The 21,627-nt window shown below is 46.6% G+C and overlaps 1 protein-coding gene across 3 annotated transcripts in view; it reads right to left on the bottom strand.

Annotated features, from left to right (window-relative positions):
* Positions 1-21,627, bottom strand: part of rapsn (receptor-associated protein of the synapse, 43kD) — a 123,917-nt gene that overhangs the window by 15,920 nt on the left and 86,370 nt on the right. For all 3 annotated transcript variants that reach the window (XM_072273104.1, XM_072273105.1, XM_072273106.1), the window contains exon 2: positions 1,539-1,637. In XM_072273104.1, coding sequence (XP_072129205.1) covers positions 1,539-1,637 — 99 coding nt within the window. The remainder of the gene's footprint in view (positions 1-1,538; positions 1,638-21,627) is intronic.

Consider the following 21,627-nt stretch of genomic DNA (forward strand, 5'->3'; position numbering starts at 1 on the left):
TCTTCCACCTATCCTCTCCCAGCTTCTTATTCCACCCCCCCACCCAGTTCCCCCTCACCTCTTCCACCTATCCTCTCCCAGCTTCTTATTCCACCCCCCCACCCAGCTCCCCCCTCACCTCTTCCACCTATCCTCTCCCAGCTTCTTATTCCACCCCCCCCACCCAGTTCCCCCCTCACCTCTTCCACCTATCCTCTCCCAGCTTCTTATTCCACCCCCCCACCCAGTTCCCCCCTCACCTCTTCCACCTATCCTCTCCCAGCTTCTTATTCCACCCCCCCACCCAGTTCCCCCTCACCTCTTCCACCTATCCTCTCCCAGCTTCTTATTCCACCCCCCCACCCAGTTCCCCCCTCACCTCTTCCACCTATCCTCTCCCAGCTTCTTATTCCACCCCCCCCACCCAGTTCCCCCCTCACCTCTTCCACCTATCTTCTCCCAGCTTCTTATTCCACCCCCCACCCACCCAGTTCCCCCCTCACCTGTTTCACCCACCTCTTGCCAGCTTGTACTCCTACTACCCCCCACCCACCCAGTTCCCCCCTCACCTGTTTCACCCACCTCTTGCCAGCTTGTACTCCTACTACCCCCCACCCACCCAGTTCCCCCCTCACCTGTTTCACCCACCTCTTGCCAGCTTGTACTCCTACTACCCCCCACCCACCCAGTTCCCCCCTCACCTGTTTCACCCACCTCTTGCCAGCTTGTACTCCTACTACCCCCCACCCACCCAGTTCCCCCCTCACCTGTTTCACCCACCTCTTGCCAGCTTGTACTCCTACTACCCCCCACCCACCCAGTTCCCCCCTCACCTGTTTCACCCACCTCTTGCCAGCTTGTACTCCTACTACCCCCCACCCACCCAGTTCCCCCCTCACCTGTTTCACCACCTCTTGCCAGCTTTTACTCCTACCACCCCCCGACCCACCTTCATCTTCTGGCTTCACCCTCCTTCCTGTCCAGGCCTGAACCATCGACTCTTTATTCCCCTCCATAGATGCTACCTAACCTGCTGAGTTCCTCCAGCATTTTAGTGTGTGTTGCTCAAGATTTCCAGCGTCTGCAAAATCTCATGTTTATGACAGAAGATGGTGCCAGTCAAAAGCAGGGGAGGAGCGGGCAATAGTCAGAGGCAGGCAGCGAGCAGTCATTGGTTACAGGCGGGTAGGGCAATGGTGCCAATTACAGGGTGAAGGGGAGTGGGTGTCAGTTACAGACCAACAGGAAGGATACACTAGTGGTACAGCCTGTAATTCCAGGAGAAGATGCACAATGTCAAGTGACCGCAGTCCATTTAAGTGTGAGCAGTAAGTCGCTGGCAAAGGACAGTTTGTGACAGGTTAGCTGTTCAACAGGCAAATGTGTAACTAACTATAACGGACACACAGTGTTCTGCCTACGACCCTTGCCTACACAATGCTTTGCATTCACGTTGTGCTGTAAACAGAGACTCGAGGTGTGAAGCGCAGAGGGACCTCGTGAGTTCTCAGTGGAACTCCACTGTACAGTCTGAACCCAGGAGAGAATAATGTCGTTACCTCAACATCAGAGCGTTGCCGATGGATGTCAGCAAAACACAACAAGCACAAGGCCTGGAGCGGGCGGTCTTGGTGTTGCAGGGCGATCTTCATTGACTCCTGACGGGTAAAAAGACACACATCACTCTAGTGTACACGTACCCTGGAGTCAGACAGACACACACACACAAACACACACACACACATCACTCTAGTGTACACGTACCCTGGAGTCAGACAGACAGACACACACACACATCACTCTAGTGTACACGTACCCTGGAGTCAGACAGACACACACATACACACACACACACCCCACTCCAGTGTACACATACCCTGGAGACACACACACACACACACCACTCCAGTGTACACATACCCTGGAGACACACACACACACACACCACTCCAGTGTACACATACCCTGGAGACAGACACACACACACATACATACACACACACACACCACTCCAGTGTACACATACCCTGGAGACACACACACACACACACACACACCACTCCAGTGTACATATACCCTAGAGACAGACACACACACACTCTATTGTACACATACACTTGGGGACATATATACACACCATTCCAGTGTACACATACCCTGGAGACAGACAGACAGACAGACAGACACACACACACACACACACAACACTCCACTGAACACACACCCTGGAGACAGACAGACACACACTACTCCAGTGCACACATACACTGGAGACAGACAGAGACAGAGACAGACAGACAGACAGACAGACACACACACACACACACACACCACTCCAATGTACACACACTCTGGACACACAACCTGTACAGACACGCAAATTCCAGTGTACATACATTTCTTTTAGACATACAGTAGGAGCAGAATTAGGCCAATCAGCCCAATGAATCGCACCTCCATTCCTTCATGGCTGACTTATTATTCCTTCTCAAACACACCTTGTGCCTTCTCCCCATAACCTTTGACACCCTTACTAATCATGAACCAATCAACCTACACCCCAATAAATTGGCGTCCACAGCTGTCTATGGCAATGAATTGCACAGATTCACCATCGTCTGGTTAAAGGAAACCTTCCCCATCAAGGCAAAGGCATCCGTTAGTCTTGCGAGACCATGAATCCGCACCTGGAAAGTCTTCACTCTCCAGGGTGCAGGCCTGGGCAAGGTTGTATGGAAGACCAGCAGTTGCCCTTGCTGCAAGTCTCCCATCTCCATGACACCAATGTTTTCCAAGGGAAGGGCATTAGGACCCATACAGCTTGGCACCAGTGTCATCGCAGAGCAATGTGTGATCAAGTGCCTTGCTCAAGGACACAACACATGCTGCCTTGGCTGGGGCTCGAACTCACGACCTTAAGGTCACTAGTCCAATGCCTGAACCACTTGGCCACGTGCCCATCCTCATCAAGTATCATCCTTCTTTTCTGAGACCCTGCCATCTGGCTCTGGACACTCTCCCAATGGGAAACATCCTCTCCACATTTACCCTGTCCGAGCCCTTCACGACACAATAGATCCGCTCTCACTTACCCCGCCCGAGCCATTCAATACACAATAGATCCTCTCCACATTTACCTTGTCCGAGCCGTTCAACACAAAATAGATCTGCTCCACCTTTACCCAGTCCGAACCGTTCAATACACAATAGATCTGCTCCACATTTACCCAGTCTGAACCCTTCAATACACAATAGATCCTCTCCACATTTACCCTGTCCGACCCTTCAATACACAATAGATCTGCTCTCATTTAATACACAGTAGAGAACGTCTTCAATACACAATAGATCCTCTCCAGTTACCCTATTCGAGCCCTTCAATACACAATAGATCTGCTCCACATTTACCCTGTTAGAGCCCTTCAATACACAATAGATCCTCTCCATATTTACCCAGTCCGAGCCCTTCAATACACAATGAATCCTCTCCACATTTACCCAGTCCGAGCCCTTCAATACACAATAGATCTGCTACACCTTTACCCACTCCAAACCCTTCAATACACAATAGATCCTCTCCACATATACCCTGTCTGAGCCCTTCAATACACAATAGATCCTCTCCACATTTACCCTGTCTGAGCCCTTCAATACACAATCAAACCACTCTCATTTACCCTGTCCGAGCCCTTCAATACAAAATAGATCCTCTCTCATTTAACGTCCGAGCTCTTCAATACACAATAGATCTGCTCCACCTTTACCCAGTCCGAACCCTTCAATACACAATAGATCTACTCCACATTTACCCTGTCCGAGCCCTTCAACACATAATAGATCCTCTCCAAATTTACCCTGTCCGAACCCTTCAATACACAATAGATCCTTTCCACATTTACCCTGTCCGAGCCCTTCAATACACAATGAATCCTCTCCACATTTACCCAGTCCGAGCCCTTCAATACACAATAGATCTGCTACACCTTTACCCACTCCAAACCCTTCAATACACAATAGATCCTCTCCACATTTACCCTGTCTGAGCCCTTCAATACACAATAGATCCTCTCCACATTTACCCTGTCTGAGCCCTTCAATACACAATCAAACCACTCTCATTTACCCTGTCCGAGCCCTTCAATACACAATAGATCCTCTCTCATTTAACGTCCGAGCTCTTCAATACACAATAGATCTACTCCACATTTACCCTGCCCGAGCCCTTCAACACATAATAGATCCTCTCCAAATTTACCCTGTCCGAACCCTTCAATACACAATAGATCCTTTCCACATTTACCCTGTCCGATCCCTTCAATACACAATGGATCTGCTCCACATTTACCCTGTCCGAGCCCTTCAATACACAATAGATCTGCTCCACATTTACCCAGTCCGAACCCTTCAATACACAATAGATCTGCTCCACATTTACCCTGTCCGAGCGCTTCAATACACAATAGATCTGCTCCACATTTACCCTGTCCGAGCCCTTCAATACACATTAGATCCTCTGCACATTTACCCTGTTTGAGCCCTTCAATGCACAATATATCCGCACTCATTTACCAGTCCGAACCCTTCAATACAGAATAGATCCTCTCCACATTTACCCACTCCAAGCCCTTCAATACACAATAGATCTTCTCCACATTTGCCCTGACCGACCCTTCAATACACAATAGATCCTCTCCACATTTACCCTGTCTGAGCCCTTCAATACACAATCAAACCACTCTCATTTACCCTGTCCGAGCCCTTCAATACACAATAGATCCTCTCATTTACCGTCCAAGCTCTTCACTACACAATAGATCTGCTCAACCTTTACCCAGTCCGAACCCTTCAATACACAATAGATCTACTCCACATTTACCCTGTCCGAGCCCTTCAACACATAATAGATCCTCTCCTAATTTACCCTGTCCGAACCCTTCAATACACAATAGATCCTATCCACATTTACCCGGTCCGATCCCTTCAATACACAATGGATCCACTCCACATTTACCCTCTCCGAGCCCTTCAATACACAATAGATCTGCTCCACGTTTACCCAGTCCGAGCCCTTCAATACACAATAGATCCTCTGCACATTTACCCTGTTTGAGCCCTTCAATGCACAATATATCCGCTCTCATTTACCAGTCCGAACCCTTCAATACAGAATAGATCCTCTCCACATTTACCCACTCCAAGCCCTTCAATACACAATAGATCTTCTCCACATTTGCCCTGACCGACCCTTCAACACACGATAGATCCTGTCCACATTTAACCCGTCTGAGCCCTTCAATACACAATATATCCTCTCCACATTTGCCCTGTCCGACCCTTCAATACACGATAGATACTCTCCATCTTTACACTGTCCGAGCCATTCAATACAGAATGGACCCTCTCCACATTTACCCTCTCGGAGCCCTTCAATACACAATAGACCCTCTCCACATTTACCCTTTCTGAGCCCATCAATAAACAATAGATCCTCTCCACCTTTACCCAGTTTGAACCCTTCAATACACAATAAATATGCTCCATATTTACCCTGTCCGAGCCTTTCAATACACAATAGATCCATTCCACATTTACCCTGTCCGAGCCCTTCAATACACAATAGATCCACTCCACGCTTACCCAGTCCCAGCCCTTCAATACACAATAGATCTGCTACACCTTTACTCAGACCAACCCTTCAATATACAATAGATCCTCTCCAAATTAACCCTGTCCGAGCACTTGAATACACAATAGATCCTCCCGACATTTACCCTGCTGAGCTCTTCAACACAAAATAGATCCACTCTCATTTACCCTGTCCGAACCCTTCAATGCACAATAGATCCTCTCCACATACACTGTTCGAGCCCTTCAATACACAATAGATCCTCTCCACATTTACCCTGTCTGAGCCTCTCAATACACAATAGATCGGCTCTCATTTACCCAGTCTGAACCCTTCAATACAGAATAGATCCTGTCCACATTTACCCCCTCCGAGCCCTTCGATACACAATAGATCCTCTCCACATTTACCCAGTCTGAGCCCTTCAACGCACAATAGATCTTCTCCACATATACCCTGTCCGAGCCCTTCAATACACAATACGTCAGCTCCAGATTTACCCTTTCCGAGCCATGGAATACACAATAGATCCTCTCCACAGTTACCCTGTCCGATCCCCTCAGTACACAATCAATCCGCTCTCATTTACCCTCTCCGAGCCCTTCAATACACAATCGATCCGCTCTCATTAACCCTGTCCAAGCCCTTCAATACACAATAGATCCTCTCCACATTTACCCTGTCTGAGCCCGTCAATACACAATAGATCCTCTCCACATTTACCATGTGCGAGCCCTTCAATGCACAATAGATCCGTCTCATTTACCCAGTCCAAACCCTTCAATACAGAATGGATCCTCTGCACATTTACCCTCTCGGAGCCCTTCAATACACAATAGACCCTCTCCACATTTACCCTGTCTGAACCCTTCAATACACAATAAATCTGCTCCATATTTACCCTGTCCAAGCCTTTCAATGCACAATAGATCCACTCCAAATTAACCCTGTCCGAGCACTTGAATACACAATAGATCCACTCTCATTTACCCTGTCCGAGCCCTTCAATACACAATAGATCCTCTCCACTTTTACCCTCTCTGAGCCCTTCAATGCACAATAGATCGGCTTACATTGACCCAGTCCGAACCCTTCAATACAGAATGGATCCTCTCCACATTTACCTTCTGAGCCCTTCAGGACACAATAGACCCTCTCCACATTTACCCTGCTGAGCTCTTCAATACACAATAGATCCTCTCCACACTTACCCTGTCCGAGCCCTTCAATACACAATATATCCACTCTCATTTACCAGTCCGTACCCTTCAATACAGAATAGATCCTCTCCACATTTACCCACTCCAACCCTTCAATACACAATAGATCTTCTCCACATTTGCCCTGACCGACCCTTCAATACACGATAGATCCTCTTCACATTTAACCCATCTGAGCCCTTCAATACATAATAGATCCTCTCCACATTTACCCTGTCCGAGCCCTTCAATACACAATAGATCCTCTCCACATTTACCCAGTCCGAGCCCTTCAATACACAATTGATCTGCTCCACATTTACCCTGTCCAATCCCTTCAATACACAATTGATCTGCTCCACATTTACACTGTCCAAGCCCTTCAATACACAATAGGTCTGCTCCACCTTTCCCTAGTCCAAACCCTTCAATACAGAAGAGATCCTCTCCACCTTTACCCAGTCCAAGCCCTTCAATACACAATAGATCTGCTCCATGTTTACCCCGTCCGTTCCCTCAATACACAATAGATCCTCTCCATATTTACCCTGTCTGAGCCTTCAATACACAATACATCTTCTCCAGCTTTACCCAGTCCAAACCCTTCAATACACAATATATCCTCTCCACATATACACTGTCCGAGCCCTTCAATACACAATAGGTCTGCTCCATCTTTACCCAGTCCAAACCCTTCAATACACAATAGATCCGCTCCACATTTACCCTGTCTGAGCCCTTCAATACACGATAGACCATCTCCACCTTTACACTGTCCGAGCTCTTCAATACATAATAGATCCTCTCCACGTTTACCCTGTCTGAACCCTTCAATACACAATAGATCCTCTCCACATATACCCAGTCCGAGCCCTTCAATACACGATAGATCCTCTCCACATTTAACCCATCTGAGCCCTTCAATACACAATATATCCTCTCCATATTTGCCCTGTCCGACCCTTCAATACACGATAGATACTCTCCACCTTTACACTGTCCAAACCCTTCAATACACAATAGATCCTCTCCACATTTACCCTGTCTGAGCCCTTCAATACACAATAGATCCTCTCCACATTTACCCAGTCCGGGCCCTTCAATACACATTAGATCTGCTCCACCTTTACCCAGTCAGAAGCATTCAATACACAATAGATCTGCTCCACATTTACCCAGTCTGAACCCTTCAATACACAATAGATCCTCTCCACATTTACCCAGTCCGAGCCCTTCAATACACATTAGATCTGCTCCACCTTTACCCAGTCTGAACCCTTCAACACACAATAGATCTGCTCCACATTTACACTGTCCAAGCCCTTCAATACACAATAGGTCTGCTCCACCTTTCCCTAGTCCAAACCCTTCAATACAGAAGAGATCCTCTCCACATTTACCTAGTCTGAGCCCTTCAATACACAATACGTCAGCTCCACATTTACCCTGTCCGAGCCATGGAATACACAATAGATCCTCTCCACAGTTACCCTGTCCGAGCCCTTCAATACACAATAGATCCTCTCCACATTTACCCTGTCCGAGCCCGTCAATACACAATAGATCCTCTCCACATTTAACCAGTCCGAGGCCTTCAATACACATTAGATCCTCTCCACATTTACCATGTCCGAGCCCTTCAATGCACAATAGATCCGTCTCATTTACCCAGTCCAAACCCTTCAATACAGAATGGATCCTCTCCACATTTACCCTCTCGGAGACCTTCAATACACAATAGACCCTCTCCACATTTACCCTTTCTGAGACCATCAATAAACAATAGATCCTCTCCACTTTTACCCAGTTTGAACCCTTCAATACACAATAAATCTGCTCCATATTTACCCTGTCCGAGCCTTTCAATACACAATAGATCCACTCCACATTTACCCTGTCCGAGTCCTTCAATACACGATAGACCCTCTCCACCTTTACACTGTCCGAGCCCTTCAATACATAATAGATCCTCTCCACGTTTACCCTGTCTGAACCCTTCAATACACAATAGATCCTCTCCACATATACCCAGTCGGAGCACTTCAATACACAATAGATCCTCTCCACATTTACCCTCTCCGAGCCCTTCAATACACAATAGATCCTCTCCACATTTACCCAGTCTGAGCCCTTCAACGCACAATAGATCTTCTCCACAAATACTCTGTCCGACCCCTTCAATACACAATACGTCAGCTCCAGATTTACCCTGTCCGAGCCATGGAATACACAATAGATCCTCTCCACAGTTAACCTGTCCGATCCCCTCAGCACACAATCGATCCGCTCTCATTTACCCTGTCCGAGCCCTTCAATACACAATCGATCCGCTCTCATTTACCCTGTCCAAGCCCTTCAATACACAATAGATCCTCTCCACATTTACCCTGTCTGAGCCCGTCAATACACAATAGATCCTTTCCACATTTACCGTGTCCGAGCCCTTCAATGCACAATAGATCCGTCTCATTTACCCAGTCCAAACCCTTCAATACAGAATGGATCCTCTCCACATTTACCCTCTCGGAGCCCTTCAATACACAATAGACCCTCTCCACCTTTCCCTAGTCCAAACCATTCAATACAGAAGAGATCCTCTCCACATTTACCCAGTCCGAGCCCTTCAATACACAATACGTCAGCTCCACATTTACCCTGTCCGACCCATGGAATACACAATAGATCCTCTCCACAGTTACCCTGTCCGAGCCCTTCAATACACAATAGATCCTCTCCACATTTACCCTGTCCGAGCCATTCAATACACATTAGATCTGCTCCACCTTTACCCAGTCTGAACCCTTCAACACACAATAGATCTGCTCCACATTTACACTGTCCAAGCCCTTCAATACACAATAGGTCTGCTCCACCTTTCCCTCGTCCAAACCCTTCAATACAGAAGAGATCCTCTCCACATTTACCCAGTCTGAGCCCTTCAATACACAATACGTCAGCTCCACATTTACCCTGTCCGAGCCATGGAATACACAATAGATCCTCTCCACAGTTACCCTGTCCGAGCCCTTCAATACACAATAGATCCTCTCCACATTTACCCTGCCCGAGCCCGTCAATACACAATAGATCCTCTCCACATATACCCAGTCCGAACCCTTCAATACACAATAGATCCTCTCCACATTTACCCTCTCCGAGCCCTTCAATACACAATAGATCCTCTCCACATTTACCCAGTCTGAGCCCTTCAACGCACAATAGATCTTCTCCACAAATGCTCTGTCCGACCCCTTCAATACACAATACGTCAGCTCCAGATTTACCCTGTCCGAGCCATGGAATACACAATAGATCCTCTCCACATTTAACCAGTCCGAGGCCTTCAATACACATTAGATCCTCTCCACATTTACCATGTCCGAGCCCTTCAATGCACAATAGATCCGTCTCATTTACCCAGTCCAAACCCTTCAATACAGAATGGATCCTCTCCACATTTACCCTCTCGGAGACCTTCAATACACAATAGACCCTCTCCACATTTACCCTTTCTGAGACCATCAATAAACAATAGATCCTCTCCACCTTTACCCAGTTTGAACCCTTCAATACACAATAAATCTGCTCCATATTTACCCTGTCCGAGCCTTTCAATACACAATAGATCCACTCCACATTTACCCTGCCCGAGCCCTTCAATACACGATAGACCCTCTCCACCTTTACACTGTCCGAGCCCTTCAATACATAATAGATCCTCTCCACGTTTACCCTGTCTGAACCCTTCAATACACAATAGATCCTCTCCACATATACCCAGTCCGAACCCTTCAATACACAATAGATCCTCTCCACATTTACCCAGTCTGAGCCCTTCAACGCACAATAGATCTTCTCCACAAATGCTCTGTCCGACCCCTTCAATACACAATACGTCAGCTCCAGATTTACCCTGTCCGAGCCATGGAATACACAATAGATCCTCTGCACAGTTAACCTGTCCGATCCCCTCAGTACACAATCGATCCGCTCTCATTTACCCTGTCCGAGCCCTTCAATACACAATCGATCCGCTCTCATTTACCCTGTCCAAGCCCTTCAATACACAATAGATCCTCTCCACATTTACCCTGTCTGAGCCCGTCAATACACAATAGATCCTTTCCACATTTACCGTGTCCGAGCCCTTCAATGCACAATAGATCCGTCTCATTTACCCAGTCCAAACCCTTCAATACAGAATGGATCCTCTCCACATTTACCCTCTCGGAGCCCTTCAATACACAATAGACCCTCTCCACCTTTCCCTAGTCCAAACCCTTCAATACAGAAGAGATCCTCTCCAAATTTACCCAGTCTGAGCCCTTCAATACACAATACGTCAGCTCCACATTTACCCTGTCCGACCCATGGAATACACAATAGATCCTCTCCACAGTTACCCTGTCCGAGCCCTTCATTACACATTAGATCTGCTCCACCTTTACCCAGTCTGCACCCTTCAACACACAATAGATCTGCTCCACATTTACACTGTCCAAGCCCTTCAATACACAATAGGTCTGCTCCACCTTTCCCTAGTCCAAACCCTTCAATACAGAAGAGATCCTCTCCACATTTACCCAGTCTGAGCCCTTCAATACACAATACGTCAGCTCCACATTTACCCTGTCCGAGCCATGGAATACACAATAGATCCTCTCCACAGTTACCCTGTCCGAGCCCTTCAATACACAATAGATCCTCTCCACATTTACCCTGTCCGAGCCCGTCAATACACAATAGATCCTCTCCACATTTAACCAGTCCGAGGCCTTCAATACACATTAGATCCTCTCCACATTTACCATGTCCGAGCCCTTCAATGCACAATAGATCTGTCTCATTTACCCAGTCCACACCCTTCAATACAGAATGGATCCTCTCCACATTTACCCTCTCGGAGACCTTCAATACACAATAGACCCTCTCCACATTTACCCTTTCTGAGACCATCAATAAACAATAGATCCTCTCCACCTTTACCCAGTTTGAACCCTTCAATACACAATAAATCTGCTCCATATTTACCCTGTCCGAGCCTTTCAATACACAATAGATCCACTCCACATTTACCCTGTCCGAGCCCTTCAATACACGATAGACCCTCTCCACCTTTACACTGTCCGAGCCCTTCAATACATAATAGATCCTCTCCACGTTTACCCTGTCTGAACCCTTCAATACACAATAGATCCTCTCCACATATACCCAGTCCGAGCCCTTCAATACACAATAGATCCTCTCCACATTTACCCTCTCCGAGCCCTTCAATACACAATAGATCCTCTCCACATTTACCCAGTCTGAGCCCTTCAACGCACAATAGATCTTCTCCACAAATACTCTGTCCGACCCCTTCAATACACAATACGTCAGCTCCAGATTTACCCTGTCCGAGCCATGGAATACACAATAGATCCTCTCCACAGTTACCCTGTCCGATCCCCTCAGCACACAATCGATCCGCTCTCATTTACCCTGTCCGAGCCCTTCAATACACAATCGATCCGCTCTCATTTACCCTGTCCAAGCCCTTCAATACACAATAGATCCTCTCCACATTTACCCTGTCTGAGCCCGTCAATACACAATAGATCCTCTCCACATTTACCCTTTCTGAGACCATCAATAAACAATAGATCCTCTCCACATTTACCCAGTTTGAACACTTCAATACACAATAAATCTGCTCCATATTTACCCTGTCCGAGCCTTTCAATACACAATAGATCCACTCCACATTTACCCTGTCCGAGCCCTTCAATACACGATAGACCCTCTCCACCTTTACACTGTCCGAGCCCTTCAATACATAATAGATCCTCTCCACGTTTACCCTGTCTGAACCCTTCAAGACACAATAGATCCTCTCCACATATACCCAGTCTGCACCCTTCAATACACAATAGATCCTCTCCACATTTACCCTCTCCGAGCCCTTCAATACACAATAGATCCTCTCCACATTTACCCAGTCTGAGCCCTTCAACGCACAATAGATCTTCTCCACAAATACTCTGTCCGACCCCTTCAATACACAATACGTCAGCTCCAGATTTACCCTGTCCGAGCCATGGAAGACACAATAGATCCTCTCCACAGTTACCCTGTCCGATCCCCTCAGTACACAATCAATCCGCTCTCATTTACCCTGTCCGAGCCCTTCAATACACAATCGATCCGCTCTCATTTACCCTGTCCAAGTCCTTCAATGCACAATAGATCCTCTCCACATTTACCCTGTCTGAATCCGTCAATACACAATAGATCCTCTCCACATTTACCGTGTCCGAGCCCTTCAATGCACAATAGATCCGTCTCATTTACCCAGTCCAAACCCTTCAATACAGAATGGATCCTCTCCACATTTACCCAGTCTGAACCCTTCAACACACAATAGATCTGCTCCACATTTACACTGTCCAAGCCCTTCAATACACAATAGGTCTGCTCCACCTGTCCCTAGTCCAAACCCTTCAATACAGAAGAGATCCTCTCCACATTTACCCAGTCTGAGCCCTTCAATACCCAATACGTCAGCTCCACATTTACCCTGTCCGAGCCATGGAATACACAATAGATCCTCTCCATAGTTACCCTGTCCGAGCCCTTCAATACACAATAGATCCTCTCCACATTTACCCTGTCCGAGCCCGTCAATACACAATAGATCCTCTCCACATTTAACCAGTCCGAGGCCTTCAATACACATTAGATCCTCTCCACATTTACCCTCTCCGAGCCCTTCAATACACAATAGATCCTCTCCACATTTACCCAGTCTGAGCCCTTCAACGCACAATAGATCTTCTCCACAAATACTCTGTCCGACCCCTTCAATACACAATACGTCAGCTCCAGATTTACCCTGTCCGAGCCATGGAATACACAATAGATCCTCTCCACAGTTACCCTGTCCGATCCCCTCAGTACACAATCGATCCGCTCTCATTTACCCTGTCCGAGCCCTTCAATACACAATCGATCCGCTCTCATTTACCCTGTCCAAGCCCTTCAATACACAATAGATCCTCTCCACATTTACCCTGTCTGAGCCCGTCAATACACAATAGATCCTCTCCACATTTACCGTGTCCGAGCCCTTCAATGCACAATAGATCCGTCTCATTTACCCAGTCCAAACCCTTCAATACAGAATGGATCCTCTGCACATTTACCCTCTCGGAGCCCTTCAATACACAATAGACCCTCTCCACATTTACCCAGTTTGAACCCTTCAATACACAATAAATCTGCTCCATATTTACCCTGTCCGAGCCTTTCAATGCACAATAGATCCACTCCACATTTACCCTGTCCGAGCCCTTCAATGCACAATAGATCCTCTCCACATACCCTGTCCGAGCCCTTCAATACACAATAGATCCTCTCCACATTTACCCTCTCTGAGCCCTTCAATGCACAATAGATCGGCTTACATTGACCCAGTCCGAACCCTTCAATACAGAATGGATCCTCTCCACATTTACCTTCTGAGCCCTTCAGGACACAATAGACCCTCTCCACATTTACCCTGCTGAGCTCTTCAATACACAATAGATCCTCTCCACATTTACCCTGTCCGAGCCCTTCAATACACATTAGATCCTCTACACATTAGATCCTCTGCACATTTACCCTGTCCAAGCCCTTCAATGCACAATAGATCCGCTCTCAATTACCCAGTCCAAACGCTTCAATACAGAAGAGATCCACTCCACATTTACCCTCTCCAAGCCCTTCAATAAACAATACATCCTCTCCACATTTACCCTGTCCGAGCCCATCAATACACAATAGATCCTCTCCAGCTTTACCCAGTCGGAACCCTTCAATACACAATAAATCCGCTCCACATTTACCAGTCCAAGCTATTCAATACACAATAGATCCGCTCCACATTTACCCAATCCGAGCCATTCAATACACGATAGAACCGCTCCACATTTACCCTGTCCGAAGCCGTCAATGCTCAATAGATCCTCTCCACATTTACCCTGTCCAAGACGGTCAAAACAAAATAGATCCTGTCCACGTTTACCCAGTCTGAACCCTTCAATACAGAATGGATCTTCTCCACATTTACCCCCTCCGAGCCCTCCAATACACAATAGACCCTCTCCATATTTATCCTGTCTGAGCCCATCAAGAAACAATAGATCTTCTCCACCTTTACCCAGTACGAACCCTTCAATACACAATAAATCTGCTCCATACTTACCCTGTCAAGTCGTTCAATACACAATAGATCCGCTCCACGTTTACCCTGTCTGAGCCCTTCAATACACAATGGATCTGCTACACCTTTACTCAGACCAACCCTTGAATATACAATAGATCCTCTCCACATTTACTCTGTCCAAGCACTTGAATACACAACAGATCCTCTCCACATTTACCGTCTGACCTCAATACACAATAGATCCGCTCTCATTTACCCTATCCGAGCCCTGCCATACACAATAGATCCTCTCCACATCTACTCCGTCTGAGCCCTTCAATACACAATAGATCTGCGCCACATTTACCCAGTCCGAGCCCTTCAATACACAATAGATCCGCTCCACATGGACCCTGTCCGAGCCCTTCATTACACAATAGATCTGCTACTCTTTTACCCAGTTTGAACCCTTCAATACACAATAGACCCTCACCACATTTACCCTCTCCGAGCCCTTCAAAACACAATAGATCCTTTCCACATTTACTCTGCCCGAGCCCTTCAATACACAATAGATCCTCTCCGCATTTAACCAGTCCGAGCCGTTCAATACACAATCAATCCTCTCCACAATTACCCTGTCCGAGCCTTTCAATACACAATAGATCCTCTCCACATTTAACCACTCTGAGCCCTTCAATGCACAATAGATCGGCTTACATTTACCCAGTCCGAACCCTTCAATACAGAATGGATCCTCTCCACATTTACCTTCTGAGCCCTTCAGGACACAATAGACCCTCTCCACATTTACCCTGCTGAGCTCTTCAATACACAACAGATCCACTCTCATTTACCTAGTCTGAGCCCTTCAGTACACAGTATATCCTCTCCAGCTTTGCCCTGTCCGAGCCCTTCAATACACAATATATCCTCTCCAGCTTTGCCCTGTCCGAGCCCTTCAATACACAATAGATCCTCTCCATATTTACCCAGTCCGAGGCCTTCAACACACAATAGATCCTCTCCACCTTTACCCAGTATGAACCCTTCAATACACAATAAATCTGCTCCACATTTACCCTGTCCGAACCCTTCAATACACAAGAGATCCGCTCCACATTTACCCTGTCTGAGCCGTTCAATAAACAATAGATCCTCTCCACGTTCACTCCGTCTGAGCACTTCAATACACAATATATCCTCTCCACCTTTACCCCGTCCGAACCCTTCAATACACAATAGATCCGCTCTCATTTACCCTGTTCGAGCCCTTCAATACACAATAGATCCTCTCCAAATTTACCTAGTCTGAGACCTTCAGTACACAGTATATCCTCTCCAGCTTTGCGCTGTCCGACCCCTTCAATACACAATATATCCGCTCTCATTTACCCTGTCCGAGCCCTTCAATACACAATAGATCCTCTCCATATTTACCCAGTCCGAGGCCTTCAACACACAATAGATCCTCTCCACCTTTACCCAGTATGAACCCTTCAATACACAATAAATCTGCTCCACATTTACCCTGTCCGAACCCTTCAATACACAAGAGATCCGCTCCACATTTACCCTGTCTGAGCTCTTCAATACACAATAGATCCACTCTCATTTACCCTGTCCGAGCCCTGCCATACACAATAGATCCCCTCCACATTTAACCTGTCCGAGCCGTTCAATAAACAATACATCCTCTCCACATTCACACCGTCTGAGCACTTCAATACACAATATATCCTCTCCACCTTTACCCCGTCCGAACCCTTCAATACACAATAGATCCGCTCTCATTTACCTTGTCCGAGCCCATCAATACACAATAGGTCTGCTCCACATTTACCCTCTCTGAGCCCTTCAATACACAATAGATCGGCTCCACATTTACCCTGTCCAAACCCTTCAATACACAAAAGATCCTCTCCACATTTACCCAGGCCGAGCCCTTCAATACACAATACATCCTCTCCACATTTACCCTGTCCAAGCCATTCAATACACAGTAGATCCTCTCAAGCTTTACCCAGTCGGAACCCTTCAATACACAATAAATCCAAATCCACATTTACTAGTCCGAGCACTTCAATACACAATAGATCTGCTCCACAGTTACCCAGACCGAGCCCTTCAATACACAGTAGATCTGCTCCACATTTACCCAGTCCGAGTCATTCAATACACAATAGATCCTCTCCACATTTACCCCGTCCGAGCCCATCAATGCACAATAGATCCTCTCCACATTTACTCCATCTGAGACCTTCAATACACAATAGGTCTGCTCCACAATTACCCAGTCCGAGCCCTTCAATACACAATAGATCCTCTCCACATTTACACCATCTGAGCCCCAGAATACACAATAGATCCTCTCCACATTTACCCTGCTGAGCTCTTCAATACACTATAGATCCTCTCCATATTTACCCAGTCTCAGCCCTTCAATACACAATATATCCTCTCCACCTTAACCCTGTCCGAGCCAGTCAATACACAATAGAACCGCTCCACATTTAACCTGTCTGAGCCCGTCAATACACAAATAGATCCTCTCCACATTTACCCTGTCCGAGCGCGTCAATACACAATAGATCCTCTCCACATTTACCCAGTCCGAGGCCTTCAATACACATTAGATCCTCTCCACATTTACCCAGTCTCAGCCCTTCAATACACAATATATCCTCTCCACATTAACCCTGTCCGAGCCCTTCAATACACAATAGAACCGCTCCACATTTAACCTGTCTGAGCCCGTCAATACACAAATAGATCCTCTCCACATTTACCCTGTCCGAGCGCGTCAATACACAATAGATCCTCTCCACATTTACCCTGTCTGAGCCCATCAATAAACAATAGATCCGCTCCACATTTACCCAGTCCGAGCACTTCAATACACAATACATCCGCTCCACATTTACCCTGTCCGAGCCTTTCAATGCACAATAGATCCTCTCCACATTTACCCTGTCCGAGCCTTTCAATACACAATAGATCCACTCCACATTTACCCTGCTGAGCTCTTCAATACAGAATAGATCCTCTCCATATTTACTCCGTATGAGCCCTTCAATACACAATAGATCCAGTCCATATTTAAACTGTCCGAGTCCTTCAACACACAATAGATCCTCTCCACCTTTACCCTGTCCGAGCCCTTCAATACACATTAGATACTCTCCACATTTACCGTCTGAGCCCTTCAAATACACAATAGATCTGCTACACATTTACCCTGTCTGAGCCCTTCAATACACAATAGATCCTCTCCACATTTACCCAGTCCGATCCGGTCAATAGACAATAGATCTTCTCCACATTTACCCTGTCCGAGCCCGTCAATATACAATAGATCCTCTCCACATTTACCCAGTCCGAGGCCTTCAATACACATTAGATCCTCTCCACATTTACCCTGTCAGAGCCCTTCAATGCACACTAGATCCGCTCTCAATTACCCAGTCCGAACCCTTCAATGCAGAATGGATCCTCTCCACATTTACCCTCTCCAAGCCCTTCAATACACAATAGACCCTCTCCACATTTACCCTGTCTGAACCCATCAATAAACAATAGATCCTCTCCACCTTTATCCAGTACGAACCCTTCAATACACAATAAATCTGCTCCATATTTACCCTGTTCGAGCCCTTCAATACACAATAGATCTGCTACACCTTTACTCAGACCAACCCTTCAATATACAATAGATCCGCTCCACGTTTACCCTGTCCGAGCCCTTCAATACACAATAGATCTGCTACACCTTTACTCACACCAACCCTTCAATATACAATAGATCTTCTCCACATTTACCCTGTCCAAGCACTTCAATACACAATAGATCCTCTCCACATTTACCGTCTGACCTCAATACACAATAGATGCGCTCTCATTTACACTGTCCGAGCCCTGCCATACACAATAGATCCTCTCCACATTTATTCCGTCTGAGCCTTTCAATACACAATAGGTCTGCTCCACATTTACCCAGTCCGAGCCCTTCAATACACAATAGATCCGCTCCACATTTACCCTGTCCGAGCCCTTCATTACACAATGGATCTGCTACTCCTTTACCCACTCTGAACCCTTCAATACACCATAGGTCTACTCCACATTTACCGTGTCCGAGCCCTTGAATACACAATAGGGCCTCTCCACATTTACCCTGCTGAGCTCTTCAATACAGAATAGATCGTCTCCACATTTACCCTGTCCGAGCCCTTCAATACACAATAGATCCACCCTCATTTACACTGTCCGAGCCCTGCCATACACAATAGATACTCTCCACATGTACCCTGTCCGACCCTTCAATACACAATAGATCCTCTCCACATTAACCCTCTCCGAGCCTTTCAATACAGAATAGACCTGCTCCACATTTACCCTGTCCAAGCCCTTCATACACAATAAATCCTCTCCACCTTTACCCTGTCCGAGCCCTTCAATACACAATAGATCCTCTCCACATTTAACCTCTTGAGCCCTTCAATACACAATAGATCCTCTCCACATTTACCCTGTCCAAGCCCTTCAATGCACAATAGATACTCTGCACATTTACCCAGTCCGAGGCCTTCAATACACATTAGATCCTCTCCACATTTACCCTGTCCGAGCCCGTCAATACACAATAGATCCGCTACACATTTACCCTGTCCGAGCCCTTCAATGCACAATTGTTCCGCTCTCATTTACACAGTCCGAACCCTTCAATACAGAATGGATCCTCTCCACATTTACCCTCTCCGAGCCCTTCAGTACACAATAGACCCTCTCTACATTTACCCAGTCTGAGCCCATCAATACACAATAGACCCTTCCATATTTACCCTCTCCAAGCCCTTCAATACACAATAGATCCTCTCCACATTTACCCTGTCCGAACCCTTCAATACACAATAGATCCTCTCCACATTTACCCAGCCCGAGCCCTTCAATAGACAATAGATCCTTTCCACATTTACCCTGCCCGAGCCCCTCAATACACAATAGATCCTCTCCACATTTACCGTCTCTGAGCCTTTCAATACACAATAGATCCTCTCCACATTTACCCAGTCTGAGCCCTTCAATACACAATAGATCCGCTATCATTTACCCTGTCCAAGCCCTTCAATGCACAACAGATCCTCTCCACATTTACCCTCTCCGAACCCTTCAATACACGATAGATCCTCTCCACCCTTACACTGTCCGAGCCTGTGAATGCATAATAGATCTTCTCCACATTTACCCTGCCGAGCCCTTCAATACACAATAGATCCTCTCCACATTTACTCTCTCCGAGCTCTTCAATACACAATAGATCCTCTCCACATTTACCCTCTCCGAGCCCTTCAATACACAATAGATCCTCTCCACATTTACCCTCTCCGAGCCCTTCAATACACAATGGATCCGCTCCACATTTACCCTCTCCGAGCCCATCAATACACAATAGGTCAGCTCCACATTTACCCTGTCCGAGCCCTTCAATACACAATAGATCTTCTCCACATTTACCCTATACGAGCCCTTCAGTACACAATAGATATGCTCCACGTTTACCTTGTCCAAGCCCTTCAATACACAATAGGTCAGCTGCACATTTACCCTGTCCAACCCCTTCAACACACAATAGATCTGCTCCACATTTATTCTCTCCGAGCCCTACAAAGCACAATAGATCCTTTCTGCATTTACGCTGTCCGAGCCCTTCAGTACACAGTAGATCCTCTCCACATTTACCCTCTCTGAGCCCTACAATGCACAATAGATCGGCACTCATTTACCCAGTCCGAACCCTTCAATACAGAATGGATCCTCTCCACATTTACCCTCTGAGCCCTTCAGGACACAATAGACCCTCTCCACATTTACCCTGCTGAGCTCTTCAATACACAATAGATCTGCTCTCATTTACCCTGTCCAAGCCCTTCAATGCACAATAGATCCTCTCCACCTTTACCCAGTCCGAACCCTTCAATACACATTAGATCCTCTCCAAATTTACCCTGTCCGAGCTCTTCAATACACAATAGATCCTATCCACATTTACCGTCTGAGTCCTTCAATACACAATAGATCGCTCCACATTTACCCAGTCTGAACCCTTCAATACACAATAGATCCTCTCCACATTTACCCAATCCGAGCCCTTCAATACACATTAGATCTGCTCCACCTTTACCCAGTCTGAACCCTTCAACACACAATAGATCTGCTCCACATTTACACTGTCCAAGCCCTTCAATACACAGTAGATCTGCTCCCCCATTACCCAGTCCGAACCCTTCAATAGACAATAGATCTGCTACAAATTTACCCTGTCTGAGCCCTTCATACACAATAGATCCTTTCCACATTTACCCTGCTGAGCTCTTCAATACAAAAAGATCCACTCTCATTTACCCTGTCCGAGCCCTTCAATGCACAATAGATCCTCTCCACGTTTAGTGTCCGAGCCCTTCAATACACAATAGATCCTCTCCACATTTTCCCTGCCTGAGCCCTTCATTACACAATAGATCCACTCTCATTTACCCTGTCTGAGCCCCTCAATACGCAATAGATCAGCTCTCATTTACCCAGTCCAAACCCTTCAATACAGAATAGATCCTCTCCACATTTCCCCTCTCCGAGCCCTTCAATACACAATAGACCCCCTC

The sequence above is a fragment of the Mobula birostris genome, chromosome 11 (assembly GCF_030028105.1).
Source record: "Mobula birostris isolate sMobBir1 chromosome 11, sMobBir1.hap1, whole genome shotgun sequence".
Classification (NCBI taxonomy): domain Eukaryota; kingdom Metazoa; phylum Chordata; class Chondrichthyes; order Myliobatiformes; family Myliobatidae; genus Mobula; species Mobula birostris.